The 22,286-nt window shown below is 35.1% G+C and overlaps 1 protein-coding gene and 1 long non-coding RNA gene across 3 annotated transcripts in view; one reads left to right on the plus strand and one right to left on the minus strand.

The window, feature by feature from the left end:
- Proc (Proctolin) overlaps positions 1 to 18,993 on the minus strand; it is a 36,237-nt gene extending 17,244 nt beyond the window's left edge. The window contains exons 1-2 of one of the 2 annotated variants that reach the window (XM_014247659.3): positions 18,769 to 18,993; positions 8,022 to 8,608 (exon numbers count right to left, since the gene is read on the minus strand). In XM_014247659.3, coding sequence (XP_014103134.2) covers positions 8,022 to 8,330 — 309 coding nt within the window. In that variant the 5' untranslated portion in view covers positions 8,331 to 8,608; positions 18,769 to 18,993. Of the gene's footprint in view, positions 1 to 8,021; positions 8,622 to 18,768 lie in introns of both variants that reach the window. The other variant, XM_036366871.2, reaches the window with a different exon arrangement.
- LOC138856471 (uncharacterized) overlaps positions 1 to 22,286 on the plus strand; it is a 158,080-nt gene that overhangs the window by 83,327 nt on the left and 52,467 nt on the right. The gene's annotated exons all lie outside the window — the stretch shown is intronic.

The raw sequence follows: 22,286 nt of genomic DNA on the forward strand, positions 1-22,286 counted from the left end.
CAAATAAAAGTTGATGAGCATTAAATTAGCGATACAATCAATAATACTTGTAGTTTAATATGCAAAGAAAAGCAAAGGAAATTAGAAATATTCGGCTGGGAAACTCATAAAGTTCGTGGAACGCAAAAATTACCGAAATTAGATAAGCCACTGTGGCAAATGCATTAAAGCATTAATTCGAAATTACAAACATAAATATGCACATTTGTTGTTGTACCAGCAGGTGGAAGCTTACTTTTGCAGCATTCAAAGATTTATGACTGTAACGAATAATTTACAGCAGCACTTCCGCTATTACAATTTTATATTGATTTTTAATGGAGAAATTTTTTCAAAGGTCGCTTCCAAAACGGCTGATAGCGGAAACGAATTTAATGGAAAACCTTATTGTAACTAAAATTGTGACATACATATTATACTTGTATAAGCAGTATTTTGGTGGTCCACATGTCAAAGCTCGGGTAAACGCAAAATTGTAACAGAATTCAGGAATCCAATTGAAGATTAAATTAGAAGACTGGCAAAATATCAGTAAGTCATTGAAATTTTAATTGATATCAGAAGTATGAGTTCAAAAGATACATATGTATGTTCTTTCGAGGTCATTGAACCAGTAGTCGCTTTCAAAGAATTCAACAAAATTCGACAAAAACCTGGTTATTATTGGTTAAAAATACTTATACACAATTTCGGTGCTTACTATAATATTTGTATATTGCTGAGTAACCTAACTAAGCCAGATAACTACAGTTATGACACGACTGAAATATTAAAGACATAGTTAGTCTTTAAAAACCAATTACCTATAACGGTGTCCTAAATATACTAGTCAATCGCTTTTTGAACATGAGATTATTAGGCATTGCAATCTTGAAGTAACTCTTATTCATAATTAATTTTGGTTTTTGTGGTATTTGACTCATTTTACAAAACGCTCTCTGCATAGAAAAGCAAAAGCTTATTTATGCTCCAAAATCAAAGATCCCGCATTATACTCGATGGCTTAAATAAATTCCTTATATGTGTTGAGATGTGATGAGCGAAATTCAGTCAGTCTGTTTAGATCTTAGCAAATTGTTTATAATTTCGAAAAATTATTCTTCTCCAGGTTTTATGCGGACTTAGATCTCCTTTATGATCATTATTTCAAATACTCTTTCATATTTTCTGTTATGCCGGTATTCCAAATTGTAGGCTTGCCATCATCTTTAATTTTCATTGGAATTCATTTCCAAACCTTATTGCACCATATCAAAGTTATTTCTTCTGTCGCATGACCAACACTCTTGAGAAAGTTTTTCACAGAAACCTTCATGTAAATTTCGGCTTTGATCGGAGGTACGAAGAAGTTGCTATTTCATTTGATGAGCTTTAAACATCTATCGCTAGAGTCAATAGAACACTGGTTGTAGTGCATATCTCGCTCTTTATATATTGCCTAATCTGAAAGCTGTGTAAATTCACTTCCGAAATCTGTTTCGAATCACTCCGAGTTTGAATTATTTTACATTTAACATATGACATACAACATCGTCATTACGATTATGGAAACCAATAAACCCCCCGTCTTCCTGGTTTTTCTGAATGGGTTTTATTGCTAAGGAGAGGGTTTCTAACTTACATAGAAGTTGTATTTTCCTTGACTATATAGAATTTATTTCCTCATAAATCCTTGTAGTAACACGTAATATTCCATAAAGTCTCTCAAATATCCCAGCATTGCAATGTTGCCATCTGTGCAGGCTAAAATAACAGAGTCTTATAAAAACTGAAATTAGTTTGCTGCTGTTGCCCAGGCTGTTATTGATTCCAAAATGGATATTGATGAGTAAAACCCCAATGAGTTTTATATGTTGGGCTATGCTGAAGTAGTATGCTACTGCACCAGCATGACAGAACGAGATGATGATAGCAGAACTTAACCTGAATTATACTTCTACTAGAATTAGGTAGGTAGGACTTGTAGTCCTAACCCTGCTACATTGATTCATGGGGAACAACAATCAACAGCGTAAGACGAATGTTTGAACACGATTGATTTTTTATCTGCGAATCCAACTAGTTTTCGCCTGAAGACAACTAGGCTTACATATCTTGTGGTGCAATTAATTTACATACGAGTACACTGCTGCAGCTGGTTCCAATCCACTCCGTATGGCGCTGTTACTATTGCCCAATATTTAATCACCAGCACATAAACGAAGATCCCCATAGAAATGCCTGCAACACCAATAACTTTATTAGTCAACGCATAATCAACGAATCGCCAAATTTCAGCGCAACAATTGTGGCACTCGCAGCACCTAGCGGAGCTGGTAAACGTTCCATGTTTTTGTACGCCTCGAATGATTAGCCATTAGCCGCTAGTAAACGAATGTGGATGCAACAATCATTTTGCGATTGCAACACGCTGTTAAAAGCAATTTATCGCACACACGGACAGGCGCGCTACTACCGACATAGAATGCACCGAAAAAGGCGAAACGGCCGCTCAGCCCACTGCCGAACACACAGATACGCGCACACATGCGCAACATATGTTCGGAGGCAGGCATATCTTAATTGCCGTTGTAGTATTTTAATGCAACTTCAAATTTTGGTTCGTTTTGTTGTTGCTTTTTATGCTTTGCAAACCACATTTTTCCCATATACCATAGAAATACGATTACGAAAAAGAACAGGAAATTCTGCATGCAACACGCGCACACGTGCAGCCTGTCATAATTCGGGGAACAGCCACTGATTTGGAGTGGCATGCAGCAGACTTAAAGATGAATAAGTTGTTGCGATTTTTATTTTTCTCAGCGCAGAGCAGCATAAAAAAGCAGCAGGTGCAAAGAAAATAACACAAAAACCAGAAAATATGTTAACTTCGACTGCACGGAAGCTCTAATACCCTTAACAATTGCAGTTCTTATAACGGAAATAAAAATAAAAATAATAAATGTATAAAAAGATCTTAATCTTGATTTTGATCGGTACGTGTGTATGGCAGCTATACGCTTTAGTGATCTGATCTGAACAATTCGTTTGGAGATTATACCATTGGCTTAGACAATAATTTATATCAAATTTAGTGAAGATATCATGCCAAACAAAAAAGTTTTTCATACAAGGACTCGATTTTTATCGGCGTGTTGGCTATATGCTATAGTGTCCGATCCAATATCTGTGCAGATTGTAGCGCTGGTTAGAGCAATATTCTATGCTAAATTTCGTTAAGATAATTTGTCAAATGAAAAGGTTTTCCATACAAGTACTTGATTTTGATCGATCAGTTTGTATGGCAGCTATATCGTACGATGGTTCTATATCGACGTATCCGACACATGAGCAACTTCTTGAAGAGTACCGGAGGTGTGCAAAATTTCAGATCGATATCTCAAAAACTGAATGACTAATTCGGGTATATCTTTTCGACTCACCTCGCCACGCTGATCATTTATATATAATTTAAACTTTATAAGATCTCCGGCGCTTCCTTCTGGTTTTACAAATTTCGTTACATTCTTAACATACCCTGTTTAGGGTATAAAAAGGCAATAAAAACAATAAATGTGTAGGAAGCTGTGCGAGTGCCACCTGTGCTCACCGGTTGCAGTCCAACTGCTCATTTATTGTTGTTACTGTTATTGTTGCACTGCATGAAGCGCAATTTAAGCGCATCATCATTGCGGCAATTGCCTGCAAAACAACAACAATTCATGCTTATCACTGCCACAATATGCGTACGCGTACGAGTAAGTGGCAACAATCTACTTAAGTGCGCAGCAACACCACACCGCTATAACATAACAGCACTCGCCATTCTCTCCACTTAACTTTGCGGCCAATTAGTAAAATTTTGCACGCATTTTTTAAACAACACTGTTTTGTTTTTTGCTTCATCCAACATTCACATTGCTCGCCAAGTGGCAGCGGTGTTGTTGTTGTTGCTGTGGTTGCATCCTTTTTACGATTATTTCTGCCGTTGCAGTTATTTTCATGCCTTTCGCGGTGGTCAGCGTCTTCGTTGTTTTCTGTTTGGCGTTGTATTCTTCTTCTTTTTGTTGTTGTTCGGCGCCTACCTCTCTGACGTAATTGCAATTTTTATGACTTTTACTATATTGGCGTGACTCGTCCGCAGCGCTGTGGTATGCCACAAACACAGTAATTTCCGTTAGTAATTGCGCAGTTCGTTCGATCGTTGTGACATTCAGATAGTGTGGTTGAAACTGAAGATGGCACTCTACAGTGTTTGGGTTCTTACTGGGTATATGTACATATATTTTGAAGTATGTGATTTATGAGAGTAATAAAAAAAAGCAAACCGTTAAGTAAAGCACTCACTTAATGAATTTTCTCTTAATGCGTTTAATCGAAACTTTAACGCTGAACTATATTGGTTTTCTAACCTCCCTAACTGCTTGTGATGCGCCTATTGTAAAGGGTGTTTTTTTAGAGGTATAGAACTTTTAATTGCAATAAAACAACGATGGAATTTTATTTATCCAAAAGATAATCTTGTGGCATTACATTTTAAATATGATTTCTGGCATATGATCGCAACGGCTGGCTCGGATGTAGTCCAATCTGGACGTCCAATTTTCGACGACTTTTTCCAACATTTGTGGGCGTATATCGGCAATAACACGGCGAATGTTGTCTTCCAAATGGTTAAGTGTTTGTGGCTTATGCGCATAGACCAATGACATTACATAATTCCACAGAAAGTAGTCCAGCGGTGTTAAATCACAAGATCTTGGAGGCCAATTTACAGGTCCAAAATCACAGCTCCTGGACATCATGGGTGTTCAATTCAGGAATGGAAAAGTTACAAATCATGGCTCTATACCGATCACCATTGACTGTAACGTTCGTTTTGAATGATTCTTCCAGCCCATAAAGCGCACCAAACAGTCAGTTTGTCTGGATGTAACCGTGTTTCGACATACACTTGAGGATTAGCTTCACTCCAAATGCGGCAGTTTTGTTTGTTGACGTAGCGTTGTTCAGGGTTGTTCAGGCGTGAGTCTATTCAGGATGAATTGCCAAACCAAACTGAGAATAAATCACTTGACAGCTGTTAAATCGGTCGCTATCTTGAACAGTAATACCAACTTAAAAATCTATGCGTCGAAAAAAAAACACCCGTTATATACAAGGCCGTAATATGCTTAGTCTCGTTACGTTGTTGCGATTCAGGAATATGACTGAAGTCGCATGAACTAACGGAGTATAGCTAGACCCTTGCTGTTCAAAACTCTAAAAAAAAACATCGTTTGAGGCCTTTTTTGAATCTCTTTTGCATCAAACTTTTGGATTTTCGAGGCTATCTCAAAAAAATAACTAAAAAACTTTGTTTAAGGTCTTATTTAGATCACCTTTACATCAAAACAAAGATTCTAAAAAATTAACTGTAATTGAGAGCTTTCTTAGATTATTTTTGCATCAAAATTTTTGGGTTTTCGAGGCTATCGCCAAAAAAATTAATAAAAACTTTATGAAGTCTTATTTGGATCACTTTTACATCAAGCTAAATCATTCGAGGCTAGCTAAAGCTAAAAAATATAGAACTTATACACCAAGCGACGTGAAATCGAGGAATTTGTGAAAAATATTCTTAATGTTTAGGGTCTTAGCTTGAGCACTTTTGTATCAAGCTTTGTATTTTCGAGACGCGTTTTTTCGCTGTTGTTCTGACTCTTCAAGTTTGCTGCTCAAAATCATTATAACTCTATACAACTCATACTTCGGACTTCGGAAGTGTCCGGAATCGACGAAAATGTTTCTTTTTTTTTGACATTTGGGAAAGAAAGTCTTGAGTTAGGTTACAAAAAACTTGTTCTACCAGAGGAAACTTGTTAATATTTTTTTAAGTGGATTTGAGTCTCTTCTCACCCTCACTTAATAAAGCTGAAAAATTACTGTAGGCGTGGGTCTTAAAAATGTTTTGAAAAGACTGTCGCAGTGAACATTTGATAGATTGCATCAAATCGACGATTTCATTAAAATTTTAATATTTGGGTAAATATTTTACTTTTATATTTACAGAGGACCGCAAGGAATTTGAAGACCCTAACAAATCCTTCAGAGAATTAAATAGAATTAGTTGAATCCAGTTTTCATTGATTATAATTATTCTTGTTTACTAATTTATATACGTTCTACATACATATTATTTCTATATCTACCATATTTTATATTTCAGATAAGCTGGATGATTTTCTTTAGTTACCGCTTTTCTGGAATTATCACTGTTCATCTAAGTAAGTTTTGTTTTTGAAGCTCATACATATTTATGAAAAAACTCTTTTGTTGTTTTATGATATTATATTACATATATGCCTAATATTTATATATATGTATCCTTTAAGATAGCGCTTACATATAGGAATTCCACTTACTTGAAACCGAAATATATTGTGTGTGGGATGATTACATTTCTAGAGCTATCTGCGACGAGCGAAACTTTAGAAAGTGACGAATCGAACAGACAACAAAATGAATTCAACTGCATAACAATGAATTCAACTGACACATGTTGAGAGCAGCGGAGGAGCGAATCGAAAACGGCTCACATAAGAGTATCAAATTTGTATATAAGTAATATTTCTAGCTGATCGTTATCGTATGTAGGTCTTGAAATTTGGTTAAATTTAAAGTAGAGAAAAACTTAATATTAGATATATTAAATTTGAAATCATGAATATAACATAAATAATATTTGCTATTCTCCTGTGGATAGAAATTTTTATTTAATCAAAAAAAATGTTAATATCCTTCACAATAACATAAAGGACAGTACAATAAATCGTGTTATAAATTTACAATATCCGTCCCGCAATGGACCTATGTGGGCAGTACAGACAATAACTTTAGAAAATATTAGTCAATTTCAACAGTATAGAAAACATTTCCCACAAAATATTGTAATTATCCTGAAAGGGAGGTTTTTCATTAGCTGACTTTAGAAAATGTTGAGAAAGAGACAAGGACATGTATGCACTACTTCATATATGAACAAACCAAATATCAACTATAGAAAATATGGACCTGTTTGATCAATACGGAAAAAAAAAAATAGTTATCCTGAAAGAGAAGACAGACATAAACTGAGTTTGGAAAACTTTAAAGCAAATAACAAGAACATAGCTACGCCACTTCATTTACTCCTCTGAGACAATTTCTACTCCACTTCAAACCTATTTTAATAAATTATTACTAATATATATACACACATGCAAACATACGCACAACTAAATATTTCACATAGTTGTCACTCCTTTCATTCAGTAAATCTTTCGAATATTTCGCGAATTCCACCACTGCTTCTTCTCTGCCATTTAAGCACGCAGCGACTCCGTCGGGTGCGCGCATAATTGAAATTTAAGTGTTTCGCGCATGCGCGTCATACACGATTGGAATTGTCATTAATTTCGTTACGTCTGATTAACTTTTGAGTTATTTTCATTTTGTAGACTTTTTTCCACCCATTTTGTTGTTTGGGTACAAATTGCTGGTAGCAAATATCGCCAAGCCTACTGGCTACCACTTTATTGCATCAATTACGCCCCACTCATGTCCGCATGCGATTCGTTGCAGTGAGGAGCTCAGAAATATATATATACGTGCTTGTATGTATGTATGCATGTAAATATGTACGAAAAAATTTCGGAGAACAGCCAATTTTGGTAGTTGCAGTTATTCAGCCTCCTCAGCTGGCATTCCCAGTGGCGATAGGAGCCATATGCATATATAAAATGCAGTTAATAGCTAGTGTTGGTAAGCGACGAAAGATGTGGCAGGTCATATAATTGCAGCTGCAGTGTGCGGAGCGAATTTTTGCAATTTTTTACCGTTTGTTTTGAAAAGTTTTTGTTTATTAATTTTCAGTAGTTTTTTTTTTTACTAAATTTCCATTTTTTTCACCCTCTGTGGCCATTACGTGCACACATTTGCATTTACCTTGCCACTTGCACTTTTATGCATACATATACATACATAATATATATCTACATACTTGTTTATTTGGCACTCACCTGCAACATTAATTCGCGCAATTTATCCAAATCGTCGCCATGTGACCTTGTCGGCAGATAACGTGCCTCGCATGGCTGCTGCTGCCACGCCAACAACACCAACAACACCGGCAACAGCCACAAGCCGAGACTGAGCGATGGCGCTGAGGCCACACCGACGCCACCGCGGCGACATTTCACTGGCACGCTGGCGCTGCCGCCATTGCTGGTGTTGTTGCTGCTGCTGCTGCCCAGAGTTCCACTCTGTTTCTTGTTGCTTTTGTGCTGTTTGTTGTTGTTGCGTCGAATTGCCAGTTGTGCTGTTACCATTGTGTTTCCGGTTGTTTTACTGGGCGTTGTGTGGCGAAAATTTCACTTTTAAAGAGATTCCCTCTGTGTAAGGTGAGTGCGTGTGTGTGTTAGTTGGTTGTTGTTTTTGCTGGTGCGTGTCGCCGCTGGTTCAGTGGTTATGCGGCCCTGTTATTGTTGCTATTGTTGCTGCTGGTGGACTGTCGTCGTTGGCTTCCCCAAATGGCGCCGAATTTTCGCTACAATTCAATTGCTGACTACACTTGTTGTTGCTTGCTCTTTTTTTGCTCTATTACAAGCTGTTGGAATTTTCTTTGTTACATACAGGTTTGTTGTTGTTTGTTTATTTAGTTTTCAAGTTTTCGGTCCAGTAATGCGAGTTGTTGGCAGTGTTGCGAATGACGACAACAAAATTCAAATATGCCCAGCACAAAAGTAAAAGCGACAGAAAACGAGAAGAAGAAGAAGCGAGACAAAAATTAAATTAATTGTTTAGCCTCACAAGTGACTAAGTGCCACAAAAAGCTTACATATGTACAAACATAGTTACATATGGTCGCATACAGCGCCGAAAATAACACATGTACTTCGTAAACTCGTTTATTTATTACCTAAGTCATGACTTAACGATATTATGATATACCAATGAAAATATATTGTAGTATGCTGCAAAATAATATATATTATTACATACATACATAAAAATGTCTATTGTGTATAGATATGCATAGATGAACATTTGTAGGTTTGCAATTGCCTCATTGATTGCCATTGGTATTAACACAACGATTGCGACAAGATGCACTTTGCTAAGGGCAAGTAATTCAGAAGAACTCCTGCGCTCTACTCTAGGCCAAAACGATCTCGCAGTCACACAGAAGCGGGTCGTCGACCTAAAGCTAAGATTGACCGAGTGCAGAAAACGCCCCCTCCAACCCTTCCTTCTAGCTACGATCCAGCCGTTCTCACCGCGCATCTTCTCCAGCGACTTCTCATCATCCACATATCCCTTGTTGGTATGTGAACAGGACGCTTTCACATGCCCAGCTTCCCTGAACCATAGAGCGCACTTCGCTGTAATGCACCCGATGGCAATCGATGCCTTCCATATATTTCTCCTTAATATTTGGCCTTCATCAAAGATTTCTATCAAGGATTTCTATAAACTCTAAGTAACGATCATAAAGCAAATAAAAAAAATATTCTCTCTACTATACCCACCCTCATTTTTAATACAGTTTTATTTTTAATAAAGTTTTAGGGTTTTAGCAGTGTGTATTTTGGAGTTTTCAGAAACTACTCATTTTTACAAGCATTTAACTGTATACTTCCTTAGTAATAATCCTTTTTCTTATTTGAAAGATTGTTTGTTTCTATGAACGTAATTTAGATAAGAGTTTTATCGGAAAATATTATTTGCGAAATAATCCGCTGAATAGTTATATGGAAAACTCTATTGGGAATGGGTCCTGAAATAGCTCCGTGGGAGGATGTTTTACAAAATTAAATAGTTCCATCGAAAGCCTATATATACATCTGTGTTATATAATAATAGGAAAATGTTAAACGTTTCTTCTAATTTGGTGTGAATATGTTGTAACGTTGCACTGGCCTTGAAATATGTAAAAAATGTTTAGATTTTCTTTATCAAATTATCATAAATATAAGCAATTATACCATTAAGATATTGAATAGCCAGAAGTTCTTCAAAGACCCTAGTTGAGTTCTGTTTTGCATAGAAAAGTTTGTAGACATTTAGGACTAATTATTTATAGGACTCAATAGTTCAGCAGAGCGGAGAACTAATATGGACACAATAACAAGATTTGTGTTAGTTACGTTAGTTCCACCGTGAATCTTTATCTTTAAAACACCCCATAAAAGGATGATATCACAAAACAATTTTAGATTCTTAGAAATCTTAGAAAGCTACGAATACAAGTCAAGTGACAGTACATATGTATATTAATGTGAAATAAGGAAAAACTGAACGGTTTTTCGTAACTCTACAAATATGTATCGGGTTGATTAGTGAATTAATTATTTTCAAAAAACAAAACTTTCACTGTGGAAAAAGATGAACCGATTTAAATGATTCTGAATTCCTTTTTACTCTTCGGTATAAAATTCGCATGGCTTGAAACAAGGAAAGTGAAAAGGTTACCACTATTTCGATACTTTTGAAGTTAGAAAATTTAGTTGCCAAAAAACTACAAACATCGAGATAAATGGAAAGGTTTAGAAAATTTTAGAGTTCAAAAATATTTTTGAAGAGGTTTTGAAAAAGCAGACAAATGATGAAACTAAATATATTTACTTAAAAATTCTAGTTTTTGAAAATATTTTAAGGAAGGGTTGCCAGCTATTTGAAAAATATTACATACGAGGTGTATGCAAAGGAAAAGGTGAATTTTGATTTTTCGCGGGCTGTGTACACTCGGTTATCGTTATTTAGATTTTGTTATAATCGGACACATATATGTTTATCATGTGCTTGCATTAGGAGACATACAGTATATACGTATACGTACAGCTGTCAGTTAGAAGTAGCACTCTAACAGACAAAATATGTTATATTAGACAGTTCTAAATGGCATAAATAGTAAATTAATATATATAATAGTAATTTCTAGTGTATTTCTCATAAATAGTGCGTAAAATTCAATATGTCACTTTGTAGCTAATCTTACAATTTAATAGTCCATCAAATTACAGTGAAGCCATTACACTCAGCCCCCATAGTTTTACATACCATTTCATAGGCGATTAATTTTAAAAGATCATAAATTAAAGAGTGTATTAATATTTTTGGCAACGTGCAACAAATTTGCGCGCTTTTATCGTGGTCTACACACGCGCGCGGAAATGTATCATAAATACTGTGAAAGTGCTTAATAAAAACCGTTAAATGCCAGCACACATAGTATAGGTGTATGGGTATATGTACATAGACAGCAAGGGCAGTTGAGGAAAATTGGAAGTATATATATACATATATACAGATGCGTTCAATGCCCTTTCACATAAGTATGCATGAGTGTGCGTGTGTGCGATAAAAGTGGCAATCAGTTGCGAGCGCAAAAAAGTGTTGAGTGGAAAATTCGCATTAAATTGAACTGCAATAATAACTCGATAATTTATGACACCACAAGGGTAACCGAAGGCACAATTTGCACGACAGCGCGTGTTTCTATGCCGTTATGTGTGTTTGTTAAATTTTTTCAACCTCAATGTGTATGTTTATAACTGCAATTGGATATTGTGCAGCAGATTCCCGTGGGCCATCAACGGCAGAAGTCGTCGCAGCAGCGTGATAGGTTTTGCACTAACTGTGGAGGAGTGGTTTTTATGGAGCGAAAATTGTTATCACATTTTCAGCCATGCCATATGCACTTAAATGTAGTTGTGTGTGTGGTGGTGCAGTGTGAGTGGAATGACCTCTGAGTTAATACTTTATAGGCAGTCTCTTGTGTCAGTCCACTAAGGCTATTCAAGAAAATACTGCTCTAGTCAGCTAGAAAAGAATACAAATAGGACCACTTGGAATCGTGTTTAACCTAAATAAGCAATTGCATGAAAAAAAACGCATTCATTTCCGGAAACTAAGGGAAAATCCACGCTAATATCTGCATATGAGGCTCTACTGATTAAATTGTGTAAAAAGTGCAAGATATTCCCCAATTAACTGGTAAGACTAGCTTTATAACTTGATACCCGAGTGGGGGGCTCATTAACTAACACCAAAAATGGGCAAATGAGATTGGTGATGCGAAAAGATAGTCTATACCTATCAAACGTCAACCTCAACAAAACGCGGTGCATATTGTTTATTATCTTCTTTCCTCCGAGTAAAAGCTTATCATCAGCGAGCAGGAAATTCATACGCTTCTATACTTACAAACCTAAAGGCAATACCGACAGCCCTGCAACTAGGCTTCAAAGATGAAGGAAAATCACCAATTCATCTAAAAACTCTTGAAACAGACTAATACATATATAGTTCCTCTGCTAGCTATCCGATGTGCAGTACAATTTTGAAAAAGAATCTCTGGCAAAATTGCTTGCGTATATCTACCAATATTTTCAAACGAACTTTCAAATTCTTAATTTACTGTACAAAAATCGATGTATTAACTTTTATATATTTTATGCAGTATTTTTTCCCCCTTTGATATTAATTCAAGTTCCCATTTTTGAGTTGGTAACCGAAAAGACAACAATTTTTTTCCCTTTATTGAATAAAATAATAACAATTAATATTGTTCAAAATATTTTTATTATCTTACAATACATGTAGGTTATTCAGGAATTTTTATCATTGAAACTATAGGTTTATAGTAACTGAAATAAGAAACATAAGCTTGAGAGTTGATATCCCCGAAATATCTGGAAAATACCGCGTCATATTTTGTTGTGGATTCTTGTGGATCATTATTCATTTTCAAATTCATTTCTTCCGAAAGAAAAGAAATTCGATATTTTTATTTTCCATTAAAAAAATTTTATTTTAAATATTATTATTTTTGAATAACCCTGCTGCCTCGTCATTTGCTTTGTTCCGCTTGAGATAAGCAAAAGTACGCCTAAAAATATGCAAACAATTTTACGGATACTTTGTGATCATGTTAGGTTCGTTTCCGTTACGGAATTTCTTGATTCCATCCCCGCGCTCAAAGCCCGCGATAGAAACTTGCAATAGCTTAAAAATTAATTTTTTTTGGCTTAAAGTACACGTAGAGGTTGTAAAAATATTATTCAGTTAGCAAAATAGATTCCGCTGGAGTGTCGAAAAGTTTGGAACGTTGCAACTTTTTTATGCAAAGAATTTACTGCTTCTTTCTTCGGCCAAAAATTTAAACTCTTATTTGAAAGTTGATATTGAAAATATGACCAATATGCACGCAAATTCACACCGATTGGAGCTAGAGTAGATTATTCATTAAGGGGATCATTAGTCCTAACCGCCGATCTGGGACCACTATACCATAAAGCTGCCATACAAACTGAACAATCGCAATACTTTTGAAGAGTTTAATTCCCGGAATTTGGCATAGACTATTTTTCAAAGCAACGCTACAATCCCCGAACAAAGAGATCGGATTACTATAGCATATAGCTGCCATACTAACTGACCGATCAAAATCATATTCTTGTAAGGAAACTTTTTTATTTCGAGTATTCTAGCTTCGTTGCAACCGAAGTTAACATTTTTTCTTGTTTTTTTTTTTTATAGCGCACGAACTAAGCTCCTTCTCACTTTCTAAGCTAAACTTTTGTTGGCCGCACAAAGAAAATTTGTTAAGTGGTTTACTTTCGGAAATTGTGTCAGTTGGTGGTCATATGTTTGTAAGTACTCGTATGTATATTTTCGCACCCACTACACAGATTTTGTCTTCGCTATCTTGGCAGACCCTCAAAAAACGTTGTTCAGTCGCTCAGTTTTGCTTTTTGTTTGGCTTCTATGTACCACGTTTCTGCTGTTTTGATCTCGGCTGCTGCTTGCTTTCATTTGCATTTGAATTTTTGTGAAAACTCAACGAACCGTGGCGAAGAGATGAAATTAAAAGTAGTGTATATTTAACTATTTTGTAATTGCAACCTTTTTTGTTTTCAAATATTTTTTTCGTAAGCTTATTAATGACTTTCTACAAATGTGTGGTGCATAACGCGCCCAGCGGTGTTGTTATACCTAGTAATTGTTGCCAGTGCTTTTCAATTAAAATCACAGCACTCCAGTGAATATTACGAAAGCAGTTACTGCAAGCGTTTTAATTTTTCGCTTTTTTTTTAGTTTTTTTACATTTTTGAACCTATTTGTTGTTGTTTTTGAAATTTTAGTTTTGCTTGGAATCAGATAATTAAAGCATAATGTTTGTATTCGCATACTATTTTGTCATGCGGGGTGTATGCTTGCAAATAGTTGACTCCAAGCATGTTGTTGTTATGCCAACATTTCATCTAGCTGGCATACCAGCCATCCATATGCATTTATGCAGATGCGCAGTTGGCACCCTGCTCGAATGTACTTAGACTTTTTAATTAGCGTGGTAATTATAACTGCCACCACGACAAAAGAGTGCGAATGTTTTGTTTTTTATTTATGCTGGTAACTATAGTGGAGTGTTTGGTTAAATAACTGCAACTTGTATGCCTTGAGGCATGTTGCAAGAAATAGGCGTGTGTGTGTGTGAGTGGTGCGTGACCAAAATGTAGTATTTAAATGGGATACAAAATAAATTCCTATCTTATATATGGATGTATCACATGATATGCTTATAGTCTTGCTTAGTACATCTAACTCCCCGGCCTGGAGGAATACTGCTAGAGTAGTACACGGTCTAACAGGTAGCGCATTAATTAAGCTGAAATTATTAGCAGACGATTCACTAAATATCTAAATCTATAAGATATAATATTTGAATATGTATGTATACGTATGTAGATTTTCAAGAAACGTTCCAACGACAGAAAAAGTACCTAATCACACTTCCAATTGAGTTTAACTCGCGAGTTTTCAAAAATTCAATTTATTTTTTATTGAAAACTACCTAAGACTCTTAAAAAATATCATTATCTAGAATATTTTCTCAAAACTAATGTCTTGCAATTTGTGTAGAGTCAAAAATAAAATCTATAAAGAGGCGTTGAGACTACACTAGCCTACAGCGGTTTTGTTGCTTTAGATATAAGATCGGTTTTGGTTACATTTGTACATTAAACCGTGAACGGTCTTTTAAGATTCGGCCGATCTGAGGTCAAAGAAAGAATGGGAAGGGGCGTGTTTGAATTTTTAAAGGTTAAGTAAGGTTTATCGCGATTTTCGGCAAAACTAAGGGTTCTATAGCAAAAATATGTATGGCAATGTTGTAGTTAATGACAAGAACTATAACTTCTATCCATCGACTTTTTTCTCATAACCTTAAAACTTATGTGAAAAGTTCTAATAATCCAGCTTTCGGGTTTTTTATTTTTATCTCGTACAAAAATTATTTCCCGAAATTTGTTGTAAACTTACCTGTGTGCTAAACACACTTTTTTTTTTAATTTAAAATATTTGTTTTTTTTCATTATACCTATTGACTTAATATCGGTAAAAACTCTAATTTTCAATAAAAAAAAATTTCAGTCAAAATTTCAGATTTTTTTAAAAAGGGCCTTATATTTATTAAAAGCTCTACTTTCTGATGTTATATAACATATATACTTGTATATTACTATGATATGTTTTCCCAGAAAATGTAAAAAAAGACTTCACACTAAACTTTTCCAAGAAACACGTTCCGAAATAGTCATAACTTTGTTAAAATCTGTAATGAGTTCACCTTGCAGCTATTCCATATAAAGTTCGAAAATTTTCTACAAATCTCGCTTAAACAATATGCTTCCACGTCCAAGGCTTGGACAAATGGTTTTATCGTGTCCAACGTGATCACGTATTAAATCATTGAGTTTATTTTGAGAAAATAACTTTGGTGTATGTGTTTTATACACTTATTCACATTCATTGATAGACTGTAACAATATCTGGGTATTTGGCGATATCATTGTTTCTGAGTAGTAAAGCCAGTGAAGCTATAATAACAAAATTCACTGAGAACAAATGTTTTTAAGATCTCTATCGACGGTGTGAAAATGGGTGAAATCGGGTGACAACCCCGCCCACTCCCCATATAACGGTACAAAAAAAATTTTAACTGCAGATGCCCTTCCCTAATGTAATCCTGTATACCAAATAAGAGTATTGTATCTTGTTGTGGAGCTTAGTTATGGCAATTTATTTGTTTTTGAATAATGCCGTTTTGTGGGCGTGGCAGTGGTCCGATTACGCCCATCTGCACGTCTTACGGTACCAAGAAACGTGTGTACCAAGTTTCAAAAAGATATCTCCATTTTTACTCAAGTTACAGCTTTACAGCTTGCACAGACGGACAGACAGTCACCCGGATTTCAACTCGCCTCTTCATCCTGATCATTTCTATATGTATAACGCTATATCTCACTCAATAAGTTTTAGGTGATACAAACAACCGTTAGGTCTATAGCAACAAGTTGCGAGAGTATAAAAATTTGAGATTAAATAAATTTTTAATCCCAACTACCGGATTGAAAAAAGAGAAAAATTCCAATCTTAAGCTATAATTAAAAATTTAAAAAAAATTGTTTTAGAATTAAAATTTTTACGAATTCATTTAAACCAAAAAGTAATATTTTCAATTTTTAACATGTTTGGGATTAAAAGATGAAAATTTAATGTTTAATCCCAACATCAGGATTAAAAAAGTAATATTTAATTTTTAATCTCAAATTTGAATTAAAAATTCGCAATCCTTCTTAATAGCAAGTTTATTTAAAAGCCTGTGAATATTTTCATAAGAAGTAGTGATAAATAAATGTTAAATTCGGCTGCAACGAAGCTACAAAATCCTTTACAGGAGCATTTTTATAACATAAAAATAAAAGCTATAATGGTCCGATCTGAACAATTTGTGCGGAGATTTCAGCGTTGCCTTGGACTCTTTACTAAATTTCTTGAAAAAGTTTTTCATTCAAGGACTTGAGTTTGAATGAACAGTTTGTATGGCAGCTTAATGCTATAATTGTCTGATCTGAACAATTTTTTTTCGAAAATTATAGCGCTGGCTTGTACAATAATCCACGCCAAATAAATTAATAAAAATATCTTGTCAAATAAAAAAGTTTTGCATACCAGAACTTGAGTCTGATCAATCAGTTTGTATAGCTACTATAACTTATTTTAGTCCGATATCGGCGGTTCCGACAAATAAGCAGCTACTTGGGGAAAGAAGAACGTGTGCGATATTTTATATCGAACAAAAATTTAATAATTTCCTTATGGCAGACTACGCAATAAACTTAATCAACTCAAAACTCAGAAGTGTCATAAAAAATTTCTATTATAGATCAATTCTTTGACAAAACTTTTGTCGACACCATAATACTTTCATACTTCCAATTTTATATTTATTATTCTAACTTTCCACACACCTGTTTGAGTTTCGAGCAATAGCGTAGTTAGTTTGCTAGTTGTTAAATTATTAACCTAATTGTCGGCGCTGGTCTTAATTGCATCAGCTAATTAAGTATTATAGGGTCCAAATAGACTTATATTATATATTGCAAAGCCAAGTGATGCTCGTTTCTCTTTTCTTCATACCTTAAAAAATCATGTGCCAAATTCATTTTCGTTTTCTAAAACCATTTATTCCCTCTTCACGAACACTTCCGTTCTTACTCTTTTAAACTTTCCGGAGAATTATCTGCCAAAGAATTTAGTCAACTTTCCTTACAGATTTGTGATGAACTCAGGAAGTTTTGTCATTATAAGAAGGTTTATTTTACCTACAATTGTTTAGGCCTTACGGCGAAAGTAACTAACATCGAAACATCTTAGTCTGCCGATAAGGAATAAAGAATAAGGAACAACTAAAACCTAACCTAGAATATTTAAACAAAAACTTTTAAAAGTATATTTTAAGCAGATACTCACTAGACTGTACCTGCTTGCCTCAACACTGGATTCTTGCAGTTTTTTAGGAAGCAGCTTAAGGACAAGTGTATAATGGATTTAAAATTATTTGTTGTGTGATTAAATTTCAGAGTTGACTACAAGACAACTGAAGTTAGTGCCAAATTGGTTCTTGACTAGTTGCAACCTACTAACTATTTCCAAGTTTTAGAGAATTCTGAATTTAGTGTATAACAAAAGCACACTCCCATATCTTAATTATACATCATCGGAATACGATTGTTACGAGTTCTTATACATAAACATATGTAAGTTTTCTAATGAAGTAGTAGTAGTTGATATGGCATGAAAGCTAGATAAAATCGGTTAATGTATTCTCTTAGAATTCACATGTGACCTAAATCAATTTTTATTAGTTCTCTCAGATTTAAAGTTGATATTATTATTATTAGAACGTATAGGAAATTTTTACTAATTTTCGCTATGATCATAATGATTTCTCTTAGATTTCTAAAAACAAGTATTAATCGTCAAAACCATTACACCATATATAATAATCATTAAAATTCTTTTTTTTTCTTAAACAGGCACCCCTCATATGCACCAAAATCTTGATTAAGTATTTAAAAGCTTTACATAAAATCGAAATTTTAGAATCCAAATCCAACGCTTAGTTTTTAAATTTCTTCACACAAATTTTCGTATGCTATCAAAGCTTTCAGAGTTCTTCATTTGTATTTAAAAAATGAATATGTTATAAAATAAACTCTATATTTTTTTTTTATTCAAAAAACTATGCACTGACAACCCTAATATTGCCAGTCCTTGTGAAAACAAATTTAATTTACGTTCAAATATTCTACGCCTTATCGATTCACCATTCAATCAAATCAAATCACTCAACGCTTACAAACTGTCCGCTATTCGAATTAACGGTTTAATTTAAAGCCATCGTCACTTAAATGCACTTACTCGCCCAGAGATTCACTTTTTAATGACAATTTAAAAGTTGTCACCGTTCTTGTTGTTGTTCCACAAAATCGTGTCAGTTACTTTGTAATCAAATTAGTGGCACTTGCACAAATTAAAAATGGAGCATCTCTTATTTTTCCACAATTTTATTCACACTTTATACTTTCTACACTTTGGCTAACGCTCGGTTGTGTTGCACGCCGCGTAGATTACGGCTAGGATAACTGTGTCGCTTTAAGCCACATTCTGGCCAGAACATTTGTATTTATAGGCGAAAAGTCAACGCTGTACAGCGACGACAATGACAACAACAATGACAACAACAATGCCAACAATAACGACAACAGCAGCAGTAACGACAGTGACGACAGCGCTAGTGAGCTAGTGGTCGCAACAGAGGGACTGGAGGGCGACTGTGTTAGCAAGGCACGGTCGGTTGGTCGTTCGTGCGCTCGGTCGTTCAGTTGGTGGAGTGAAGAAGTGGCGAGAAACGAAAGGATATGTGAGACATGGCGACGTTGCCCCACAAAACACAACACTTTCGTTCGCAAAATTGATTTCGCTTTCGCCATAAACATCCTTTATGTGTGTGTATGTATCTGTGTTTATGTGTGAGTGTTTGTTAACATGTCCTGTTCAGCTAACGCAAACATAAAATAGCAACACAAGCAGCGTTGATAATGGAAACAAGCAGACAAAGAAACACTAGCAGCAGCAGCGGCAGTATGAAATAACAGCAGCCAAGCAGAAGCCAGTGCGCAGCTGCAGCAGCAACATTTATTATTCTGCAGTAGTATGGATAGTATAAGCCGACAATACGCCAGCGAGTGTTGGTCGAAAGCACAATGGAAAAAACTGGCTGTAGTATCATAATAAAATAACAACAAAAACAGCAAGCAATATTCAATATGAATTACAGCCATGTATTACAGCAAATTGTTGTGCTTATGTTGTTGCTTTTATTGTTACTATCATTGTTGGTGTAATTTTTGTTGTTATTGTTACTTTCCACTTCGGTCACTTATCTAAAGTAGTTTCTGTTGCATTGCTATGTTCACACATGGTTATTTTTGTTGCTCATTGCCGATAAGGACTCTCTCTGCTCATCCTCAATCTTCATACTGATATGTCATTTCCGAAAACTGGCCTTTTCCGCGTCACATTCTTGCTCCAATAACCAACGTTTGTTCGCAACAAAAGTTGCCGCGCCTGAACGGGCTCATCAATTACGATAAGTTCAATAAGTAAGTTCATGACATCACGAATTAATACGCACGAAAACACAAGAACCAAGAAACTGTTGTAATAGCTATTTCTAAAATTTTTGATTATTTATCGACACCCAAACGAACTAACCCAGAACGGTTTCTTGAGTAAGACTAGGAATTCTCCAATATTTTGGATGCGGTTTGAGAGTGCAAAACTCTCAGGGCTTCAAAATAGACATTTGTTTTCCTCTTAGCCTACTCCCTTGGGTGCGATCTTTTTGCAGCGAGTCATTTTTTTTAGCCTGGGCAAATAAAATAGTCGTTGGGTATGAAGTAGGAACCAATTAATAGAGTAATGATAAGAATTTGTCAGTCCTATCGCAATCTGATTGAACTGGAACATTTATCGACGTTCAAAAAACGCTACATCCATCGCGCAGAAAGCCTTTTCATTTATAAAGCCTTGGAAATGCTGTAACCTTTTCATTCCTTTGAAAAGCCAGTAATATTAACCCAAACAATTTCTCGAATTTTCGGGAAGTTTTCTGGTATTACTGTCTCTAAATATCAAAAGGAGCAAACCAATACTTGGCCGTTGAATATGCTGGGACAGATTTGTCTTAACACTCAACTAGCCAACGAACAATACGAAATTCATTTTCTTCTTCTTTTCATCCTAAATAAAAAAAGCAAAGGTAGGGTCTCTTTGAGACCAATAACTTAGGAACGATTGGATGAAATTTCATGAAATTTTGATAATATTTTAGTTATGATTATTACACTTAGATCAAGATAGAAGATTTGAATTTAAAACAGATCAGCCATAAGTTTTTCAGCCCACCGTATTTCCCACATTTTACCAAAAACGACTGTTTCGTCTTTCCCAGGCTCAAGATATCAAATAAGCAGGACACTATGGAAACAATAGTTTATTTTGAAGTGTTAGAAGCTTGACACTATCGAAATGTTGGAGGAATATTAGAAAAAATACATTGAAATTTTAAAGATCATGTCGAAGAATATATCCATATTTTCATTCAGAGAGGTTTTTCAGTCCAAATTGTACTTATTTACTTGAAAATGAATTGGAATGAGAAAGATATTGAAGTTTTTAATGGCAGTTTAGCAGATTTGGAGCCAATAAGACACGAAAATAGAGCGAGTAATATTTCTACCGTTACCACGAAAAAAAGTTTTCAGCAGCAAAATGGAATGAACTCGTAAAACACAATACGAGTTGTCTCACCACGAGTCATTTAGTACATTTACCTACTCTTCATCATTCACTCTCCAATAAACTGCGAGTTACAGCAATCAAATTTGCCATGTCAGAACGGATTCTATGCTGCGCCATTCGGCAAGCCATACGCGTTACCCGAATAACTAGCCAATAACAATAACAACCACAAACCTAAGCATTGTTTATGTGGTATATACAAGTATACCAGAACTTGTTGTACTCGATTCTGTCTAACAGTGCATTAACTTGTTGGTGGCAACTGCAGCGAAGGCAATGCCGAGGGGGTTAGCTTTGTGGCAATTGTGCAGTTGATGACGCTTCAGTTGTGGTCTGTTAACCATACACTGATGAGTTGCAACTATCTGTTACAATTTGCTGAGAAGTGTTGTTGGTCTGTTGACTGTCGGTACACATCTAAGGATATTTATACACTCGCATATTTTATAAAATGGACCCTGTTGGTATGAGATTAGATGAGTTACCCTCATATTCCGCGTTTGTATACACTGCGCCCTTACATACAGTTTATTACTGTCCACAGAAATTAGTTCAACGCTGAATTGAAGCAAGAAGTCTCAAAAATTGTTGCATGCAGGCACACTTTGTATGGTTAATAGCCCAATCACCGATGATTAGTCCCATAAAGTTCTCCATTGACCTTTATATGATAGTCAAATGGAACATAAAAGATATTTCGATATTTGCTAATAAAATACATTAAACATGCTAATAAAGAACCTCGGTTGAAAACGTCAGTCGGGAATACCTCGGTACTTTTTAGAAAAATTGGGCAATGAATGGAGTAACACCCACTTATAGGTGAAATATCATGACCCGCGATATCTAACGGTCAATGTTTTAGACGTTTTAAACAACTTGTATACATTTTTTAGTGGTGCTGTCGAAAACTGAAAAAAGTCCGTTCATATCTTCCGCTAGAACCTATTACTTATAACCTTAAACTATCAGTAAATAAGCTACCCCTTTATTATAGATATTTCTAGTGCCAGCTCAATACACTTTTATTCAACTTACTTCTTTTTCCAAATGAGCATACTTTTCTTTATTTT

This window comes from Bactrocera oleae, chromosome 3, assembly GCF_042242935.1.
Source record: "Bactrocera oleae isolate idBacOlea1 chromosome 3, idBacOlea1, whole genome shotgun sequence".
Classification (NCBI taxonomy): Eukaryota; Metazoa; Arthropoda; class Insecta; order Diptera; family Tephritidae; genus Bactrocera; species Bactrocera oleae.